General features: G+C 40.9%; 1 protein-coding gene across 1 annotated transcript in view; it reads right to left on the bottom strand.

The window, feature by feature from the left end:
• Positions 1-20,936, bottom strand: part of DNAAF6 (dynein axonemal assembly factor 6) — an 87,217-nt gene that overhangs the window by 51,089 nt on the left and 15,192 nt on the right. Inside the window, exons 2-3 of the mRNA XM_043974740.1 lie at positions 12,455-12,563; positions 946-1,018 (exon numbers count right to left, since the gene is read on the bottom strand). Of these exons, the coding sequence (XP_043830675.1) occupies positions 946-1,018; positions 12,455-12,550 (169 nt within the window). The 5' untranslated portion in view covers positions 12,551-12,563. The remainder of the gene's footprint in view (positions 1-945; positions 1,019-12,454; positions 12,564-20,936) is intronic.

Raw genomic sequence — 20,936 nt, 5'->3', positions numbered from 1 at the left:
CCACATAGCTATAAAAATAACCTTCCAAAAGTATAGATCTAATGACCGGGTTACTCCTCTGCTCAAAATCTTTCAGTGGCTCCCTAGTGCTTCTAGGAGAAAATACAGATTCCTTAGGCTGGCATTCAAGGTCCTTAACAATGTAATTCCAACATATCTTACCAGCCTTATTTCACATTCTCCTGCACACACTCTGCATTCCAGCCAAACTGTACTACTGGCTGATCCCCAGCCTCACCCTCCACCTCTCTGTATTCACACAAACCGTCTCCTGTGTCTGGGATGCTCTTCTTTTTTTTTTTTTAATTTTTAGTGAGGCAATTGGGGCTAAGTGACTTGCCCAGGGTCACACAGCTAGTAAGTGTCAAGTGTCTGAGGCCGGATTTGAACTCAGGTACTCCTGACTCCAGGGCCGGTGCTCTATCCACTGCGCCACCTAGCTGCCCCTGGGATGCTCTTCTTTATCACTCCTTTCCAGAATGCTTATCTTCCTTCAAAAGTCCACTCAGGTACCATCACCTAAATTTCATGATTCAGCTCCCTGGGTAGAACTCTCTTGCTTCAAATGACTGTGGCTTATGCTTATCTGGGTCTATCCCAGTAGAACAAAAGCTCCTTGAGGGCAGGGGCTGTATCCTTCTTGCCTTTATATTTCTTTCTTTCTATTTTTTTTTTTTTTTTTGGTGAGGCAATTGGGGTTAAGTGACTTGCCCAGGGTCACACAGCTAGTAAGTGTGTCTGAGTGTCTGAGGCCGGATTTGAACTCAGGTACTCCTGACTCCAAGGGCCAGTGCTCTATCTACTGCAGTGCCACCTAGCTGCCTTTGTATTTCTAATTAGCACAATGTCTTGCCCAAATAGGGACTAAATTGAACCCAAGAGCTATTATTAAGGAAGCTTTCAACAACACATTGATGATATTTCATGTTTTATTGAACAACATACCTTTGGATTCTTCTTTCTTGGCTGGTCCAATATTTCCAGGACTCAGGGCTCCAACAGCAGATGATGGGTATGACTGAAAGAATCCACAATTGTATAAGTAATATTTACATAGCTCCCCTGGTCATCAATGATTTTCAACTCTAGATCTCCTAGCAGTCTGTCAAATTAAATTTATTACCCATCCTTAATACAATAATAATATCTTACCTTGGCACAGTGATTTTATGTTTACAAAAGCACTTTCATATTGTGAGAAAATGGTGGGTTTTGGGACGCCCAGAGGCCCCTGCTCAAGGGGATAATATTGAGATTGATTGGATTGACTTTGCTGATTAACTCACTTGAAGTTGATTTGGTTGAAACCATGCCTACCTGAAGGCCTGGCCCTCAGAGGGTGTGTTCTCTGAGCTCAGCCGTTCCGCCCATGGACCACCCTCAAGTCCAGTGAACCAATGGATTTAGGTGATGCTGGCCAATTAGCTTGGAGCAGTATGTAGGGACCCAGAGGAAGCTTCTGCTCAAGAAAGACATAGAGACTTCCCTTTTTGGCCTGAGACTGGTAGGTGGCGGCACCTTTTTAATCTCTCCTCCTTTATCCTAGCTAGGCCATGTGCTATCTCTCTTTACTAATATTTAATATATTTTAATAAATGCTTAGTACCCCCCAAACTGGTACTAAAGCCTCTGATTTATAAGTAGCACTATATTAGGAACCCCAGCTAAGTTTCCCTAAAACTTGGGACAGAAATAAGACAACCACATATAGTTTTACTCGTCACAGTTCCTATTATCTAATTAAACCTTCATAACAACCTTCTGTGATTTTTAAAAAATAATTTACAAAGTGGGAAGACTGAGACTCAGAATGGAAGCAACTTGACCAAACTGGCACATGACAAACTTAAACCTATGGCTTATGACTCCTGGTCTGGTATTCTTTCCACCACAGTAAATTGCTACTATTTTCCCAAGAGGAAAAATGCCAAACTATCCTTTTCAGTATCTGGCTTCCCTGTCCTCGTAAAGATGATTGGCTCTGGACGACAGACTTCAAGCTAGGTCAAAGGAGGTACAGTTTAGTGCCTCTTGGGGCAAGGTTTTGTGTTGCTTTTCCAGAATGGCTGAACGAATTCATAGCTATGCCAATTGTACATTACTGCGCCTGCTCCCTCACAGTGCCTCCAACAATTGTCATAACATACATGTGTATTGTTGTTTTTTTTAAGACTAGGTTTGGTTTCACATGCCGTGTCCTTTATGGACTGAAATGTTTATAAAAAAGAGGGAAATTCTTAAAAGGGGTGGCTGGCATGACAATATCAGAGACTGGAAGGGGGCCAAGAAAGAGGAGGACTATATAAAGTTCTCATTGTTGTAATGGAATTTGTCACCTTCACAATATCTCTCCAATACATCCCCTTCTCTCTACTCACAATGCTCCCAGCCCAGTGTAGGTCCTCTTCACCTCACACTTGGACTAGTGCTCATGGGCTGGCCTGCCTCAACCCTCTCTCCACTCCAATGCTGCTCAGCTGCTAAAGTGATCTTGCTAAACTGCAGGTCTGACCACGTCTGTCAAAAAACTCCAATGGCTCCCTAGTACCGCTAGGAAACCCCTCTTCTTGGCACTGAGAGCCCTTCATGGCTCCTACCTTCCTTTCCATTCTTATGCTTTACTCCCCTCCATATTCTTTGTGATCCAATGACACCAGACTCCCTCAATCCCAAGCCTTTGCACTCATACCCCATGACTGGAATGTTGTCTCTGCTCACCTCTGCCTATTGGCTTCCTTCAAGGCTTAATTAAAATCGGGGCAGCTAGGTGGTACAGTGGATAAAGCACTAGCCCTGGATTCAGGAGGACCTGAATTCAAATCTGGCCTCAGACACTTGACACGTATTAGCTGTGTGACCCTGGGCAAGTCACGTAACTCTCATTGCTCAGTCCAAAAAAAAAAAAAAAAAAGACAATTAAAATCTCACTTTCTTTAAGGGGTCTTTTCCCACAGGGTTCTAGCCCTCACCCAAACCACTAGTGCCTCCCCTCTGGAATTCTCTTGAGTGTGTATACTTGTTTGCATGTTGTCTCCCCGCTTTAGAATGTCAGTCCTGGAGGGCAGGGCCTATTTTTGCCTTTGAATCTTCAGCACTTAGGGCAGTGACTGGTACATAGTAAGTGTTTAATAAAAGCTTGTTTATTGAGTGATTGGACCAAAGGTAGTCTAAGAATTGACCTCATGTTCCAGGTGTCCTCCACACTAGAAACAACTGAACTAGTCTAGATTCATTCAAGCAATAAGCATTTATGGAACACCTGCTCTGTGTCAGGCACTGTGCTGGTTACTTAGGGATACAAAACCAAAAACAGTGGTGTCAAACTCCAATAGAAACAGGGTCACTAAACCCTATATGCTGTGGGCTGCATATTGACTTAGAAAACCACAAAGGAGAGGTACCACCTGACACCTGTCAGATTGGCTAATATGACAAAAAAGGAAAATAATAAATGTTGGAGAAGCTGTGGAAAAATTGGAACACTAATGCATTGTTGGTGGAGCTGTGAGCTGATCCAACCATTCTGGAGAGTGATTTGGAATTAGGCCCAAAGGGCTATAAAGTTGTATATACCCTTTGACCCAGCAATACCACTATTAGGTCTTTTTCCCAAAGAGATCATAAAAAAGGGAAAAGGACCCACACATACAAAAATATTTATAGCTGCTCTTTTTGTGGTGGCAAGAAATTGAGGGGTTGCCCATTAACTGGGGAATGGCTGAACAAGTTGTGGTATATGAATGTAATGGAATACTACTGTGCTGTAAGAAATGATGAGTAAGAGGATTTCAGAGAAACCTGGAAGGACTTGCATGAACTGATGACGAGTGAGATGAGCAGAACCAGGAGAACATTGTACACAGTATCAACAACATTGTATGTTGATCAACTGTGATAGACTTGATTCTTCTCAGCAATAGAATGGTCCAAGATAGTCCCAAAGGACTCATGATGGAAAATTCTCTCCAAATCCAGAAAAAAAAGAACTGTGGAATATGGATGCAGATTGAACCATACTATTTCTTTTGTTTTTGGTGCTGTTGTTTTTCTTTTTTGAGGTTTTTCCTTTTTGCTCTGATTCTTCTTTCTCAGCAAGACTAATGCAGAAATTTGTTTAATGTGATTGTACATATATAACCTATATCAGATTACCTGCTGTCTTGGGGATGGGGGGGACGGAGAGAGGGAGAAAAATTTGAAACTAGAAATCTTATAAAAACAAATGTTGAGGGGCAGCTAGGTGGCTCAGTAGATAGAGCACAGGCCCTGGATTCAGAAGGACCTGAGTGCAAATCTGTCTCAGGCACTTAACATTTGCTAGTTGTGTGACCCTGGGCAAGTCACTAAACCCCAACTGCCTGACCAAAAAAAGAAAGAAAGAAATGTTGAAAACTATCTCTACATGTAACTGGAAAATAATAAAATACTTTTATAATTAAAAAAAAAAGAAAACCACAAAGGAACATTCTCTCTGTTCTATTGCATTTTTATTCATTTTTTAAAATATTTCCCAATGACATTTTGGTTTGGCTCTCAAGGCACTAGGGAGCTTTGCTGGTTGCAATGGGCATGTTTGACATCTCTGCTATAGACTGTTTAAACTCGCAGTTAGCTATTAAAGTCACTAGATAACAGTCTTTTATTTATTTTCCCAGAAGGTATACCTATCTGGAAAACAAACCTGTAGATTTAGATAGCAATTACCTTCAACATAGTGCCCCCAAAAGTACTATGCCATACATTCATTCTTTTCTTTTTTTTTTTTTGCAGGGCAATGAGAGTTAAGTGACTTGCCCGGGTCACAGCTAGTAAGTGTTTGAGGCCGAATTTGAACTCAGGTCCTTCTGAATCCAGGGCCGGTGCTTTATCCACTGCACCACCTAGCTGCCCCTACATTCATTATTAAAATCCAACTTCAATGCAGCTTTTATTTTTACATCACCTAGATTTCTTGTCCCAGAGAGCCACCCCTTATAATAAACAATTTTTAAAAAGAAAAACCAAGAGGAAGAGGAGCAAAAATATTCAGTGAAACTGATCGATATATCATAAAAATCAGACATTATCTGCAACGTTCCATACCCATGGAGCCCCTACCTCTGCAAAGGAATGGGGAGGCATTTTCTCCTATCTCTTCTTTGGGTTTAAGTTTGTTCTTTGTAATTTAGCAATATTCATTTTTTCGTTGGTGCTTTGGAGTTGGTGTTCTTTCTATTGACATTGTTGTAGTCATTGTGTATTTTGTTTTCCTGGCTCTGCTTACCCCACTCTGCACCAGTTCATATACGTCTTTCCACACTTCCCTGCATTCATCATATTCATCATTTCTTAGAGCGGTCATAGTCCATTACATCTGTGGACCACAGTTTGTTTAGCCATTCCCCAGTCAATGGACATCTACTTTTGTTTTTAATTCTTTGCTACCACCAAAAGGGCTGCTATGAATACTTTGATGTCTACGGGGACTTTCTTTTTGTCATGGACCCCTCCCACCTTGGGACACACATATTGCATACATTTTTATGTGACAATTGCAATTCTGGAATAACTGCTGGGTCTTTTTATCAGTAACTTTCAGGCCTTTTGATAAATTAGCAATTGCTAAAATGCTTCTTGTTGTTATTTGTCCTCTATTCTTGAAGAGGACCACATCCTGACTTGCAGCCAACTGGATTTAAGTGAGTGAGGGCTGTGCAATATCAGCAGCCTCGTTCTCTCCTGGGGAGCCATCTGCATCCAGATAAGGACAACTGGAGGTGGGCCCCTGCTTGAGGTACTAGTAGCCAGTAGAAAGTCTGTTTTTGGTGCCTCCTTCTACAGAACATTAAAATCAGTGGAAATAAAGCCTTGAAAGTTCTTGATAAAATTAATGTGCTCTCCATGGGCTTTCCTGATTGGATCAGTCTATTGGAACAGAGAGGGGAGTTTCAGCTTACCAATTTAATGAAGACAAATGATTAAAAACTGATTTTTCAAATGAAAATATCAAACTGGGTTGTAACAGCATTCAGAACCTTCTGGTAATTGTTGTCTATGATTTGAGCCTATACCAAGGATCCACAGCCAATAATTTGAGCAATTTGTCCTTGTCATTCCCAGCACTTTGTGAAAAGAGAAGAGAGACTTGAACTGTTCTTGCTATAAAATTGTTGATGTAAAAACAGAAATAAATTTTTTAATAAATCAAAAAAAAATAAATAAATTCATTAATTAATTTTAAAAAAATCATTGATGTGCTGTAGAATCGATCTCGAAGAAACTTGAAGTTCTGTCCCTGATATCTAGTGGCTGGCTGGGTGACCCTGGTGTAACGATTGGAATAACGCCACCTGCTGGATACTAACTGTAGAAGAGTTCTGCCCATGAAGCGAAGGTCTTTGAGGGCAAGACCAGGAGTCTTTGGTATCAGGAAGTGACGCGGACTAGTGGGAGGAGGAAGGAAGAGACGGGCGATCGGTCTCACGCTCTTTCCTGAGGACTCTGGCGGAGAAGGGAGCTAGAAATGTGCTCTCCCTTTAATAGATAGGAATTTAGGCCTTTTTCTCTCTCTTTACCAAATTCTTATTCTCCTTAATAAATGCTTAAAAGTCTAACTCTTGCTAAAGCTTATAATTTATTGGCGACCACTCACTAGATATTCTAGACAGACTAGCTAGAATTTTAACCCCTTAACACTGGACAAGTTGCTTAATGTCTCAATGTTCTGGGCAGCTCTCATAATCTGAGGGTATACATTGTAGAGAAGCTAGCCATCTGCATGGTTAAAAAGGAGTTCTTGCACCAGGAGTCCCCATGCCAATGAGGTCCCAGGTCCCATCCCACTCCCTACAGACTTTCAGGCCCCTTATGAGTTAAAATAAAAAGTATGTACTTTCTTTCTAATCTCAGGAATTCTTGACAGTTCTCAGTGAGGTTGGCACAAACAAACCAATGTGCAGGCAAGAAGTCTCTTGCTGTGACAAAGAGCAGGTTTTAAAAAATCATTCTGGTGATATTTCTTTAGTTCCCAAATAAATACATGCTAAAAAAAAAGAGAGACAGCAGCTTTTCTACTGCAAAATGTAATGGCTTATTAACAATAACATCAATACCATATATTTGTATTGCACTTTGCAATTTATAAAGTGCTTTTACATCCATTATTTCAAAATATTAACATTATCCTCTCCAATGCATCAGTGTAGTAGTATCTGAATGACCGATTATCTCCAGCCTGCTTATAACCCAGACATACAGAATCATTACATTATGACAATAATTTCTCACTCGGTTATGCTACTCATTGAGATCAATCACTTCACTCAAAAAGGATTTATTAAGGGCCTACTATGTGCTGGGCCCTATGCTAAGTGCTAGGAATATAAAGTAAGGCAAAAGGCAGTCTAATGGGGGAGACAGCATGCAGACAACCGTGACATACTGATATAATACATGAGAGATGACAAGAAATATAAAGAGCAATTGGGGGGGGGTGCAGCTAGGTGGCACAGTGGATAAAGTACTGGCCCTGGATTCAGGAGGACTTGAGTTCAAATCTAGCCTCAGACACTTGACATTTACTAGCTGTGTGACCCTGGGCAAGTCACTTAACCCTCATTGCCCTGCCAAAAAAAACCCAAAAAGAGTAAATGGAAAGTAACCTCAGACAGGAGAGGACTAGCAACATGGGGGACTAAGCAAGGCCTCCTGCAGAAGATGAGATTGGAGCTGAGTCTTGAAGGAGCCCACGTATTCCCTCTAAGAAACAGAGGGAGACAGGGAGAGGATTTCAGGTAAGGTGACCAGCCCATGCAAAGACACAGAGATAAATGATGGATTGAGGCCCAAGAGGAACAGTGAAAAGGCTAGTATGGATGGACCACAGAGTATGTGGGGGGGAGTAATGTGTATCCTCTCTGTGTTCTCGCGGCTCCTTGTCTTTTCTCTCAAACAGAGTTAGATGTAAATAACTAGCCCTGTGTTTAAATGTTCCTGGTGATAACATTTTGCAGTGGGGTAAATCCTCCTCTCTGGCTCTGCTCCAGTTCAAATTGTCACTTGCTTTCATTCACAATCTCCGTGGGGCAGCAGACTTGATTTTCATCGATGTCTTTAATGACACAGCCCTGGACCATTTTCAGGAGGGGGTCTCCAGACAATTATTTTCCTGCTGTTTCAACTAAATAAGCACAGAGGAGCCCATGTACCTAATTTTCTTCTGGTTCCCTCCTATTTCTTTCTCCCGTGTCTTTCTTTTATAGATCCTAAGCACTTATTCATTTTCAGCTTTCTGACTTTGTTTTATTCTTCCTACACTTTTTCCTGACTAAAACTTTCTGGTTTCTGAACCTGACCTCTTCTTCCTAGCTCTGGAATGATTATAGTCTCCTCCTGTGCAAATTCCATTTCCATTTTACAACTAATTTAAAGTCTACCCTTCTCTACCAAATCTACCCTAGAGGGTGGAACCCAAGCACTCAGTGATTATCTCTACAGTCTAATGGTTATGAACTTGCCACTCATCCAGATTGTATGTCTTCCCAAATTTGGGAAATGAATGCTTTGGAAGGAATATGTTGGTGAGGATGATGGGGGGATCTTACTATTTCCTGGTAAAATCAATTTCCAGATTCCCATCATGAAATGCTTCATTAAAAAATACAACAGTTGGGGGCAGCTAGATGGCGCAGTGGATAGAGCACCGGCCCTGGATTCAGGAGTACCTGAGTTCAAATCCGGCCTCAGACACTTAACACTTACTAGCTGTGTGACCCTGGGCAAGTCACTTAACCCCAATTGCCTCACCAAAAAAAAAAAAAAGAAAAAAAAATACAACAGTTACGGGCAGCTAGGTGGCACAGTGGATAGAGCACTGGCCCTGGAGTCAGGAGGACCTGAGTTCAAATCCAGTCTCAGACACCTTAACAATTACTAGCTGTGTGACCCTAGGCAAGTCACTTAACCCCAATTGCCTTACTACAAAAAAACAACAACAACAACAATAAAATAAATTTCTTTTGGATCCATGTATTCTGTTGTATTCAGTAAATTTCTGGTAAACATATTTATTTGCCCTCAAGTAGACTGTTTGCTAGGCAGGGTTCACTATCATCCCAAATGGAGGGAATGGCATGAGAATGCTCCTGTCATCTTGGGAGCATTGGGATGGACAAAAAAAAGCTGTCAGAGGTGCCCCCTAGCAGAACTGTAGGCAGTCTGGGATCTGCTCCCTGATTCAACTACCCTAGACTCACAGTTCTATTCAGAAAAATACTGGAGAACCATTTTTAGGTTCAAACTAGGCTTAAAAATACTGTCATTTGGCTCCCAATGTTTCTTGTACCTGTATCCACTTTACAGGTAAGTTAGATCAGGGGAGTAGGGAGAGGAAAGTTTGGGGCCTAAGGAATGTAATATAAATGAAAATGTTATTTCATGTAAACATAGCCCATGGGTTCAACAATACTATTCGCAGCAATAATAGTTGTCAAGAACTATTTGACAATAAATGTAAGTGATAAACGTTTTGAAATGTGGTTAATTTTATTTTTTTCCATAAAAGTATTTTATTATTTTCCAGTTACATGTAGATAGTTTTCAACATTTGTTTTTATAAGATTTCTAGTTTCAAATTTTTCTTCCTCCCTCCTCTCCCTCCCCTCTCCCCAAGACAGCAAGTAATCTGATATAGGTTATATATGTATAATCACATTAAACAAATTTCTGCATTAGTAATTAGTGCAAGAAGAATCAGAGCAAAAAGGAAAAACCTCAAAAAAGAAAAACAACAACACCAAAAACAAAAGAAATAGTATGGTTCAATCTGCATCCATATTCCACAGTTCTTTTTTTTTCTGGATTTGGAGAGCCTTTTTGTTCATGAATCCTTTGGAACTATCTTGGACCATTCTATTGCTGAGAAGAATCAAGTCTATCACAGTTGATCATCACACAATGTTGTTGATACTGTGTACAATGTTCTCCTGGTTCTGCTCATCTCACTTGTCATCAGTTCATGCAAGTCCTTCCAGGTTTCTCTGAAATCCTCCTGCTCATCATTTCTTATAGCACAATAGTATTCCATTACATTCATATACCACAACTTGTTCAGCCATTCCCCAGTTGATGGGCAACCCCTCAATTTCCAATTCTTTGCCACCACAAAGAGAGTAGCTATAAATATTTTTGTATGTGTGGGTCCTTTTCCCTTTTTTATGATCTCTTTGGGAAAAAAGACCTAATAGTGGTATTGCTGAGTCAAAGGTGTGGAAATTTATTTTGATTTGGGGACCCTACCTTTAGGCTGAGATTAGAAAGCCTTAGGCCCTCAGGGTCTCTCCCCCTCCTCCTCAGCTGAGTGAAAAAGCCCCGTGGGCTATACAAGACGCCAGGTCAGACAGCTGGGGAAAAAAAAAAGCCCCCAGCTCCCTCCAACCTGAGCGGAGCTATCTGAAGGATCCCGGATGGCCTGTGCTGAGGCATAAGGCTCGAGAGCACCCCCCCACCAGCTGCAGCTCTGGCTGGTGGATTAGCTTGGTCTGTGGGGGCGAAGGAAGCCCCGAGATTTGAGTGGAGAGAAGAAAAGGTATATACAGACCTGGGAGTTAGATAGACTCAGGAGTAGGAAGGAGACGGACTAAAAAAGGAGGGGGACGGACTAGGAGAGAAGCTGACTAGAGGGGAGCCCGGACAAGGACGGAGGAGAGTTCGGTTCAGAAAAGGAGAGCCGGGTCTGACAAGGTTACAGGCCTTAATACAAACCAGGAAAAGTGTAACGTGCCCTGAGGCCGGAGGCGGCTAAGGCCCTTATTGTATTCAAGAAGTTCAAAGAGCAGCAGGTGCGGAAAGAGACGAAAGAGACCACAGGAAAGCAGTCAGGTTGTACACTTTATTTCCCTGTATTCCTAATTTTAAATGGTATCTCATAAATAAACTCTGCTTTGATTATTTGGTTAAGAGGCTTCTTAATCTTTAGTCTATCAGTTTGGGAGCAGTGTGGTGGTAGAACTTTATAAACGGCCCACATTAAATTAACGAAGTCAGCCAAATAGTCACAAGTCCCAGATTAGTCCTCCAGTCAGCTTTAGTCCCCCCCAAATTAAGTTAGTCATTTAAAATATTCTAACAAAGGGTATATACAACTTTATAGCCCTTTGGGCCTAATTCCAAATCGCTCTCCAGAATGGTTGAATCAGTTCACAGCTCCACCAACAATGCATTAGTGTTACAATTTTCCACAGCTTCTCCAACATTTATTATTTTCCTTTTTTGTCATATTAGCCAATCTGATAGGTGTGAAGTGATACCTCAGAGTTGTTTTAATTTGCATGAAATGTGATTAATTTTAAATAAAATGCGATATGTGAATGTACTGGGCTATAAGAAGTGATGAATATTAGGAATACAGAGAAGCATGAAAATATATAGTAACGATGCAAAGTGAAGTAAGCAGGATGAGGAAAACAATATATAGTCATTCCACAAGCATTTTACTAAATGCTCATTCATTTAATCAATCAATCAATAGTTATTAAGCACCCTTCTGTGCCAGGTACTGTGCTAAATGCTGGGGATGCAAAAAAGGGCAAAAAATGTAGACCTTATTATTCAAGGAACTCACAGTCTAATGAGGAGGAAAATATACAAACAACTCTGCCCATAAAAGATATGAACAAAATAGATGAATGGTACTCTTATAGGAAAGACAATTAGCAGCTGAAAGGATTGGGAAATGCCTCCTGCAGAAAAGAGGATTTGAGCTGAGGACTAGAAGAAGGAGACCGGGGTTAGACTGGAAAGGGAAGAAGAGACTACAATGGGAAGAGCTTTGAATGTCAGAGGGCTTTCTAAGTTGTCCTGGAGGTAATAGGGAGCAACAGTGACTCCAATAAAGGAAATAGAAAGGAACAATAACAACAAAAGAAACTGCATGCTATGTAATCCTGATCAAGATTCATCCAAGAGGAGAAAAGAGGAGAGAAGAGGAGAGAGAATGCATCTGCCTTCCTTCTCTGCAGAGGTTAGGGACTGTGGGTATGGAGCACTGCAAACCTCTCAGACTTGTTTGATGGGGTGGCTACTGCTTTGGGACTTATTGTCCCTTTCTTTTGTTATAAGGGGTGGCTCCTGGGAAAAGGGGGAGAGTAGGGAGGGATATATTTGAAAATGAAGGTGATCTAAATCAAATGATAGCAATAAAATGGGAAAAGTAATTCAAGTTATCCCTTCCCAACAGAGGGAGAGAGGGGCAGAGGGAGAGAGGGGCAGAGGCGCAGAGGCGGTTGTTGCTACCATTGTTATAATCCTGCTTTCCTATACACTGTTTAGGAAGATTTGTTTTGAATGTTTACCGTAATTGTTCTTGAGGTTGTGCTTCGTCTATGCTCAACAATAACTTCCAAGCCGGCCTCCAGTTCAAGCAATCTGACACAGTAGCAATGGCGGCCTAACCCTCGAGCCCTGTATAGACACTTACCACCTGCTCCAACTCTTCCTCCTCCTCCTCTGGAGAGCTGAGAAGCTTGGAGAGAGCCTGTAGAGCCGAAGCTGAACACATATTCTCCAGATCCATGTCTCTTGATTTCCTACAGTTAAGGGGAAACAACCAAGAGACGTTTTTTTCCCTATTTTGTCCAAATACGCTCTTTGCCAGGTAACAAATAGGTGAAGAAATATATTTGTTCTCCCACCCCCCCACCCCCGCCCAGGAATATTCTTCCCTGCAATTATTTCACTGTCTTTTGCTCCTCTTAGAGACATTTTGGTGCCTCTCAAACAAGGGCTGAGCAGCAAGTTCAGGCCTTTGCCCTGACCCCCCAGCTTCTATACTTTCACCTCAGTTCAGCAATCATCGAACATTTATTGTAGGCATAGAATGGTGTTAGGCAATCCAGGGTACATTAAGAAAATACCCTGGGGCAGCTAGGTGGCACAGTGGATAGAGCACCAGCCCTGGAGTCAGGAGGACCTGAGTTCAAATCCTGCCTCAGACACTTAATAGTTGTGTGACCCTGGGCAAGTCACTTAACCCCAATTGTCACAAAAAAGAAAAGAAAATACCTTTCAAGAACTTATAATTTACTTGGAAATAGAAAGCATATGCACAAAACAACTAAAGACCCGTTCCTAGGCAATATGGTAAAATATGCATGAGAATATAGTACAGATTATACCCCAATATTTGGGAGTGTCCTTCCATAACCATAGACTGTCAGAGTAAGTAGGGACCTTAAAGATCACCTATAGACAATGTTACTGTTGAATTCAACATTGTGTGCTCCATAGCTGAGACCCACAGAAGAACATGGGAATCACAGAGTTCTCACTTATAGCATTGTTTCTACCCCTTCCTATGTGAGTGAGTGTGGCTCCCTTGGAACTCCCTCATTTGGGTTTGAATCTAGAAGGTCATGTCCTGTCCATCTGTTCCTGGGGAAAAAATAGGTAGCCTTCCAAATGGAAAAAGCAACCGAACTGATCCATGGAGGCAGAAAAGGAACAGGCTGGGAGTAATGCAATCTCTCCACTCCCACAGGCCTTCCAGGTAGCCTGGTATTTAAGCAGTTCTGGCATATTTTTTTAGACTAGTTCCCACCTTTTGGAAATGCAAAGTGATCAAATGAGAGAGAAGAGAAAGAATCAACAGGTCATACTCAAGATGAGTCAACAGTGGAGCCATTATCTTTGTACTCCATCATCACAGTATGAGTAAGTAACAATGGTTGTTGTTATTGTTTGTCCTTCCTTCTCCAGAATTGGACTTAAGTAAGGGAGGGCTGTGCAAGGTCACCAAGCTCACTCTCTCCTCCAGAGCCATCTGGGTTCCAGTGGCAAGATATAATATCAGGACAACCGGAGATTGCCCCGGATGTTTAAGACAGTTGGGGTTAAGTGACTTGCCCAGGGTCACATAGCTAGTAAGTGTCTGAGATGAGATTTGAACTCGGGTCCTCTTGACTCCAGGGCCAGTGCTCTATCCACTGCAATGCCACCTAGCTGCCCCACCAATAATAGGAAGAGTAGTTCATATAAAAACAAAAAAATAGAAGTTGTTAATAACTCTTTTAAAGGTCCAATATGGACCTTTAATGTTTAATAGCATAGCCTTCTAGGCTGTTGAATGTGGTGCCTTATGACACTAAAGGGGCTGGCAAAAGAATTAGGACAATTGGTGGGGTGGTACTTATGAACTTTTGGCCCATTAGTTAATATATGGCACTAGTTTCTGATGCTCCATCCCAGCAGGGCTCAGTCATGTCTATAACATTTTCACTGCAACTTTGTTGGGCTGTGACATTATGAAAGTCTGGGTCAGAATATGCCCATTAGAGGTCATTTGTCAAATGCTCACTTTCAACCAGGGCCAAGTGTAAGGTTAGCAATCGTTCTAATGCAGAAGTAATTCTTGGCTGTTTGGAACAAGACATAGAACCACAGCCCCAAGCATCGCTTCTTCTACAGAGACTTCAGACCCTGAGACCACTATTGGCTCTAGAATCATTGTGGGCCACTGGAGCAATGAGGACAGAAAGGATCATTGTGTGTCTTCAAAGATTCATAGAATTATAGATCGAGAGCTAGAAAGGACAGCGTGGCCATCTAATCCAACTGTCTCATTTTACAGATGAAGAAATTGAGCCCCAGAAAGGAAAGTGATTTATTCAGGGTCACACAGATAGTAAGTAGTATAGGGTACCATGGCTTTAGCTGTATATCCAGGTCTCACAAGGGAAAATCTGACCTCCCATTCACCCCATTACCTAAGGGGAGGTATGTGTGCATGAGCATCTTTCAGGCACATTGTCATATCATTAGGCTGTCCTTGACAATCTTAGAGACTTTCTTATCAATAGTTTCCCAGGGAAGTATAGTTGGAGTGTGGGATCCAAGATATGCAGAACAAAACATCCAAATAAGGGAGGGTTCTTCTCCCTTCCCCCTTCCCCCTTCCCCCTTCCCCCTTCCCCCTTCTCCCCTGTACTTAAGTGCTAGGGAAGCATGGGAAACCTTTTGACCAATCAACCTCCTGCACATGTGCCCCTATGACTCTGATTCACGACTGCATAGACAAAGAAGGCTTTCTGCCAGATATGCTTATATGTATCAATAGCTTGTCCTAGGAGGATGCCCATATAGAAAATACACTACCTTCAAAAACTGAAAAGGCCTACCAGGCTTTGGGTTTCCTTTTCACTGGTATTGGGCTAGGTACAGGAGCATGATCCTTTTGGGCCAGGGCTATATCAGATAAATCCTTCCCGTTGTTTTCTCAGGAAGTTTATAGATCGTGAAGGTCCCTATATTTTTTTCTGCTGTCCTCAAGCTGCTTGATCAAGGATTGAAGCACAGGTTTTATGGGAGGCCTTTTTTGGAGGCCAGTGCCCTAGGTGACAGCGGCAACCCACCTCATGATTTGAGGTGTTATGAATTTCTGTTTGGAGAAATAAGACTGAGACATCATGATGGAAAATGATGGGGGCAGCTACGTGGTGCAGTGGATAGAGCACCGGCCCTGGAGTCAGGAGTACCTGAGTTCAAATCTGGCCTCAGACACTTAACACTTACTAGCTGTGTGACCCTGGGCAAGTCACTTAAGCCCAATTGCCTCACTAAAAAAAAAAAGAAGAAAATTATGGTATTATTTGTGAGAAAATAATGGGTTTTGGGACGCCCAGAGGCCCCCACTAGAGGGGATTATATTAAGATTGATTGGATCGAATTCATTGTTTGACTCACTTGGAGTTAACTTGATTGGAACCACATCTACCTGAAGGCCTGGCCCTCAGGGAGTGTGTTCTCTGAACCCTGACCTCAGCTCTTTCTGCTCATGGACCACCCTCGGGTCCAGTGGGCCAATGGATTTGAGTGATGCTAGCCAATTAGCTTTGAACAGTGTGGAAGGGTCGCCTCTCCTCTGGACCCAGAGGAAGTTTCCACTCTCAGTTTGGCTCTGGGACAGGCTCATGGTAGAGGACTTGGAGGAAAAAGCAGGCCAGGATGAGCTCTGGGTTAGATAGGCCTTTTCTTAACTTTCTGAGCCAAATGTTCTCTCTTTACTAATATTTGGTATGCTTTAATAAATGCTTAATGCCCCAAACTGGTACTAAAGCTTCTAATTTATAAGTAACAAATATATTAGAAACCCCAAGGGGGTGGAGCCAAGAGGGGGACAGAGCCAAGATGGCGGAGAGGAAGCTGCAAGCTGCCTGAGCTCTCCTTCTGTTCCCTCAAAAAGAACATTAAATCAAGCCTCTGGACGGATTCTGAAACTACAGAACCTGCAAAGAGACAGAGAGACACAGTCCTCCAACCAGAGATAATTTAGAAGACTTCAGGAAAAGGTCGGTCTGACTCGGGCAAAAGGGAGGCCCAGCGCAGAGCAGCAACCCAGCGTGGAGGGGGTCGGGGCAAGTCAGCAGGAGCTGCGGGCCACAGCCAAACAACTGAGGCCCCTGGAACCTGGCTAAAAAATCTGGTGGCCAAGAAGGACAGTGGAAAAACCTATCCGCACCAGCCAAGAGGGCAAGTTGCCAGCTGTAGGGCCACGAACAGGACAGGCACAACCAGGCACACTGACCTAGCGCACTTAGGAAGTGCAGGGGGGCAAACTGCACACACTATAAAGGCCTCAGAGTAAAAAGCCGGTCACACAGCACCTATACCCCTGCACAAGAAGCCCAAAACGGGGACCCTGGTGCCCCCAGAGCAGACCTCAACTTACAAAATAAATAAGCTGCAATAATGAGTAAGAAGCAAAAAAGAGCCCTCTCCATTGAGAGCTTCTGTATCAATAGGGAAGAAGCCAACACAAATTCATATGAGGACAATACCCTCAAATTGCCTACATGTGAAGCCTCACGAGGGCAGGTGAATTGGTCTCAAGAACAAAAAGCCTTCCTGGAAGAGCTCAAAAAGGATTTAAAAAATCAATTGAGAGAGGTAGAAGAAAAAATGGGGAGAGAAATGAAAGCAAAACAAGAAAACTATGAAAAAAGAATCAGCAGCTTGGAAAAGGAAGCACAAAGACTGACTGCAGAAAACAATTCCTTAAAAAATTCATCTGGCCAAATGGAAAAAAAAGTGCATAATTTCACTGAAGAAAACAATGCCTTAAAAAATTCATTTGGGGGGCAGCTAGGTGGTGCAGTGGATAAAGCACTGGCCTTGGACTCAGGAGTACCTGAGTTCAAATCCAGCCTCAGACACTTGACGCTAGCTGTGTGACCCTGGGCAAGTCACTTAACCCTCATTGCAAAAAAAAAAAAATTCATTTGGCCAAATGGAAAAAAAGGTACATAATCTCACTGAAGAAAACAATGCCTTAAAAAGTAAAATTGGACAGTTGGAAGATAAGGAATCCATGAGACACCAGGAATCAGTCAAGCAGAATCAAAAGAATGAAAAAAGTAGAAGAAAATGTGAAATACCTCATTGGAAAGACAACTGATTGGGAAAACAGATCCAGGAGAGACAATTTGAGAATCACTGGACTGCCTGAAAGCCATGACCAGAAAAAGAATCTAGACACCATGTTCCAGGAAATTATTAAGGAGAACTGCCCTGATATCATAGAATCAGAGGATAAAATCATCATTGAAAGAATCCACTGATCACCTCCTGAAAGAGACCCCAAAAGGAAAACTCCAAGGAATATTGTAGCCAAATTCCAGAATTATCAGGTGAAGGAGAAAATACTCCAAGCAGCCAGAAAGAAGCAATTTAAATAACATGGAGCCACAGTCAGGATTGCTCAGGACCTGGCACCTTCAATGCTAAAGGACTGCAAGGCTTGCAATATGATATTCTGGAAGGCAAAGGAGCTTGGATTGAAGCAAAGAATCTATTACCCAGCAAAAATGTGCATTCTCTTTCAGGGGAAAAGATGGACATTTAATGACGTTGGGGACTTTCAATCTTTCCTGATGAAAAGATCAGAATTGAATAGAAAATTCAATCCTAAGATACAAGACTCAAGTTTAAAAAGGTAAATAGAGGGGGAGGAAAAAAAAAGGTTACCCTATTAGGTTAAACTGTTTATATCCCTACACGGGAAGATAATACTCATAACTCCTAAGAACTGTAAATGTATTTGGGCAGAGAGAAGAACTTTACACAGAGGGTATAAATAGAAATTGTCTTTGATGTGATGATACAAAGAAAATTAAGGGGTTAAAAAGGGAGTTTATGGGGAGGAGAGGAAAGGGGAGGTGGAATGGGGTGAATTATATCATATGAAGAGGTGAAAAAAACCCTATTACAATAGAGGGAAAGAAAGGAGGGGTGAACATTGTTTCAACCCTACTCTCATTAGATATGATTCAAAGAGGGAATAACATATACATTCATTGGGATAAAGAAACTTGGCTCATTCTTTAGGGAAGCAAAAGGGAAGGGGGGGACTGATAGAAGGGAGGACAAAAGCAAGGGAGAAAAGCATAAAGAAAAGAGAGGGGGGTGATAAAAAGGGAAGGCAGATTGGGGGAGGCAGGGGTAAGAAGTAAAACATCGGTAAGGAGGAATAGGGTGAAAGAAGGGGGGAAAGTACAAAGGGGGTAAATAGAATGGAGGGGAATAGACAGTAATAATAACTGTGAATGTGAATGAGATGAACTCTGCTATAAAATGGAAGTGAATTGCAGAGTGGATTAAAAACCAGAATCCCACAATATGCTGTTTACAAGAAACACATTTGAAGCAGAGAGATACACACAGAGTAAAGGTAAAAGGCTGGAGCAGAATATATTATGCTTCAGCTAAAGTAAAAAAAGCAGGGGTAGCAATCCTTATCTCAGACAAAAATAGATCTCATTAAAAGAGATAAGGAAGGCAATTACATCTTGCTAAAAGGTACTATAGATAATGAAGTAATATCAATATTAAATATGTATGTGCCAAGTGGTATAGAATCCAAATTCTTAGAGGAGAAGTTAAATGAGTTACAAGAGGAATTAGACAGTAATACTATACTAGTGGGGGATCTGAATCTCCCCCTCTCACAATTAGATAAATCTAGCCAAAAAATAAATAAGAAAGAAGTGAAAGAGGTGAATAGATTACTAGAAAAGTTAGACATGATAGATGTCTGGAGAAAATTGAATGGGGATAGAAAGGAATATACCTTTTTCTCAGCAGTACATGGCACATTTTCAAAAATTGACCACGTATTAGAGCACAAAAACATCATAGTCAAATGTAGAAAGGCAGAAATAGTAAATGCATCCTTCTCAGATCATGATGCAATAAAAATTACATGTAAGAAAGAGCCAGGGAAAAGTAGAAGGAAAATCAATTGGAAACTAAATAATTTCATTCTAAAGAATGAATGGGCCAAACAATAAATCATAGAAACAATCAATAACTATATCCAAAAGAAGGACAATAATGAAACAACATACCAAAATCTATGGGATGCAGCCAAAGCAGTGCTTAGGGGAAAATTTATAGCTCTAAATGCTTACATGAATAAAAAAGAGAAAGAGGAGATTAATGAATTGGGCATGCAACTTAAAAAGCTAGAAAAAGAACAAATTAGAAATCCCCAATTAGATACTAAACTAGAGATCCTGAAAATTAAAGGAGAAATTAATAAGATTGAAAGCAAAAAAACTATAGAATTAATCAATAAAACTACGAGCTGGTTTTATGAGAAAACCAATAAAATAGATAAAATATTGGTTAATTTGATTAAAAAAAGAAAGAAGAAAACCAAATTACCAGTATCAAAAATGAAAAGGGTGATGTTACCACCAATGAAATGGAAATTAAATCAATAATTAGGAATTATTTTGCCCAACTGTATGCCAATGAATTTGACAATCTAAATGAAATGGATGAATATTTACAAAAATACAAACTGTCCAGGTTAACTGAAGAGGAAATAAAATCCTTAAACCCATATTAGAAAAAGAATTTGAACAAGCCATTAATGAACTCCCTAAGAAAAAATCCCCAGGGCCAGATGGGTTTATGGGTGAATTTTACCAAACATTTAAAGAACAATTAGTTCCAATATTATACAAATTATTTGGAAAAATAGGTGAAGAAGGAGTTCTACCAAATTTATTCTATGACACAAATATGGTGGTGATACCAAAACCAGGCAAAGCAAAAACAGAGAAAGAAAATTATAGACCAATTTCCCTAATGAATATTGATGCTAAAATCTTAAGATATTAGCAAGGAGATTACAGCAAGTGATCACCAGGATAATACACTATGACCAGGTGGGATTTATACCAGGAATGCAGGGCTGGTTCAACATTAGGAAAACTATTAACATAATCAACCACATCAATAAGAAAACTAACCAAAATCATATGATTATCTCAATAGATGCAGAGAAAGCTTTTGACAAAATACAGCACCCATTCCTAATAAAAGCCCTAGAGATTTTAGGAATAGGTGGAGCTTTCCTTAAAATAACAAACAGTATCTACCTAAAACCATCAGCAAGTATTATATGCAATGGAGATAAATTAGAGGCCTTCCCAATAAGATCAGGGGTGAAACAGGGATGTCCATTATCACCCCTATTATTTAATATTGTCCTAGAAATATTAGTTTTAGCAATCAGAGAAGAGAAAGGAATTAAAGGAATTAAAGGAATTAGAATAGGCAAGGAGGAAACAAAACTATCACTCTTTGCAGATGATATGATGGTATACTTAAGGAATCCTCGAGAATCAACTCAAAAATTACTTGAAAAAATTAACAACTTTAGCAAAGTAGCAGGATATAAAATAAATCCACATAAATCATCAGCATTTCTATACATGACCAACAAAGTCCAGCAGCAAGAGACAGAAAGAGAAATTCCATTTAAAGTAACGGTAGATAATATAAAATACTTGGGAGTCTACTTGCCAAGGCAAACCCAGGAACTCTATGAACACAACTACCAAACACTCTTCACACAAATCAAATCAGATCTAAATAATTGGAAAGATATCAATTGCTCA

Source organism: Dromiciops gliroides, chromosome X, assembly GCF_019393635.1.
Source record: "Dromiciops gliroides isolate mDroGli1 chromosome X, mDroGli1.pri, whole genome shotgun sequence".
NCBI classification, from domain to species: domain Eukaryota; kingdom Metazoa; phylum Chordata; class Mammalia; order Microbiotheria; family Microbiotheriidae; genus Dromiciops; species Dromiciops gliroides.
The sequence above is the reverse complement of the archived record's forward strand: the minus strand, read 5'-3'. Positions and strand labels throughout refer to the sequence as shown.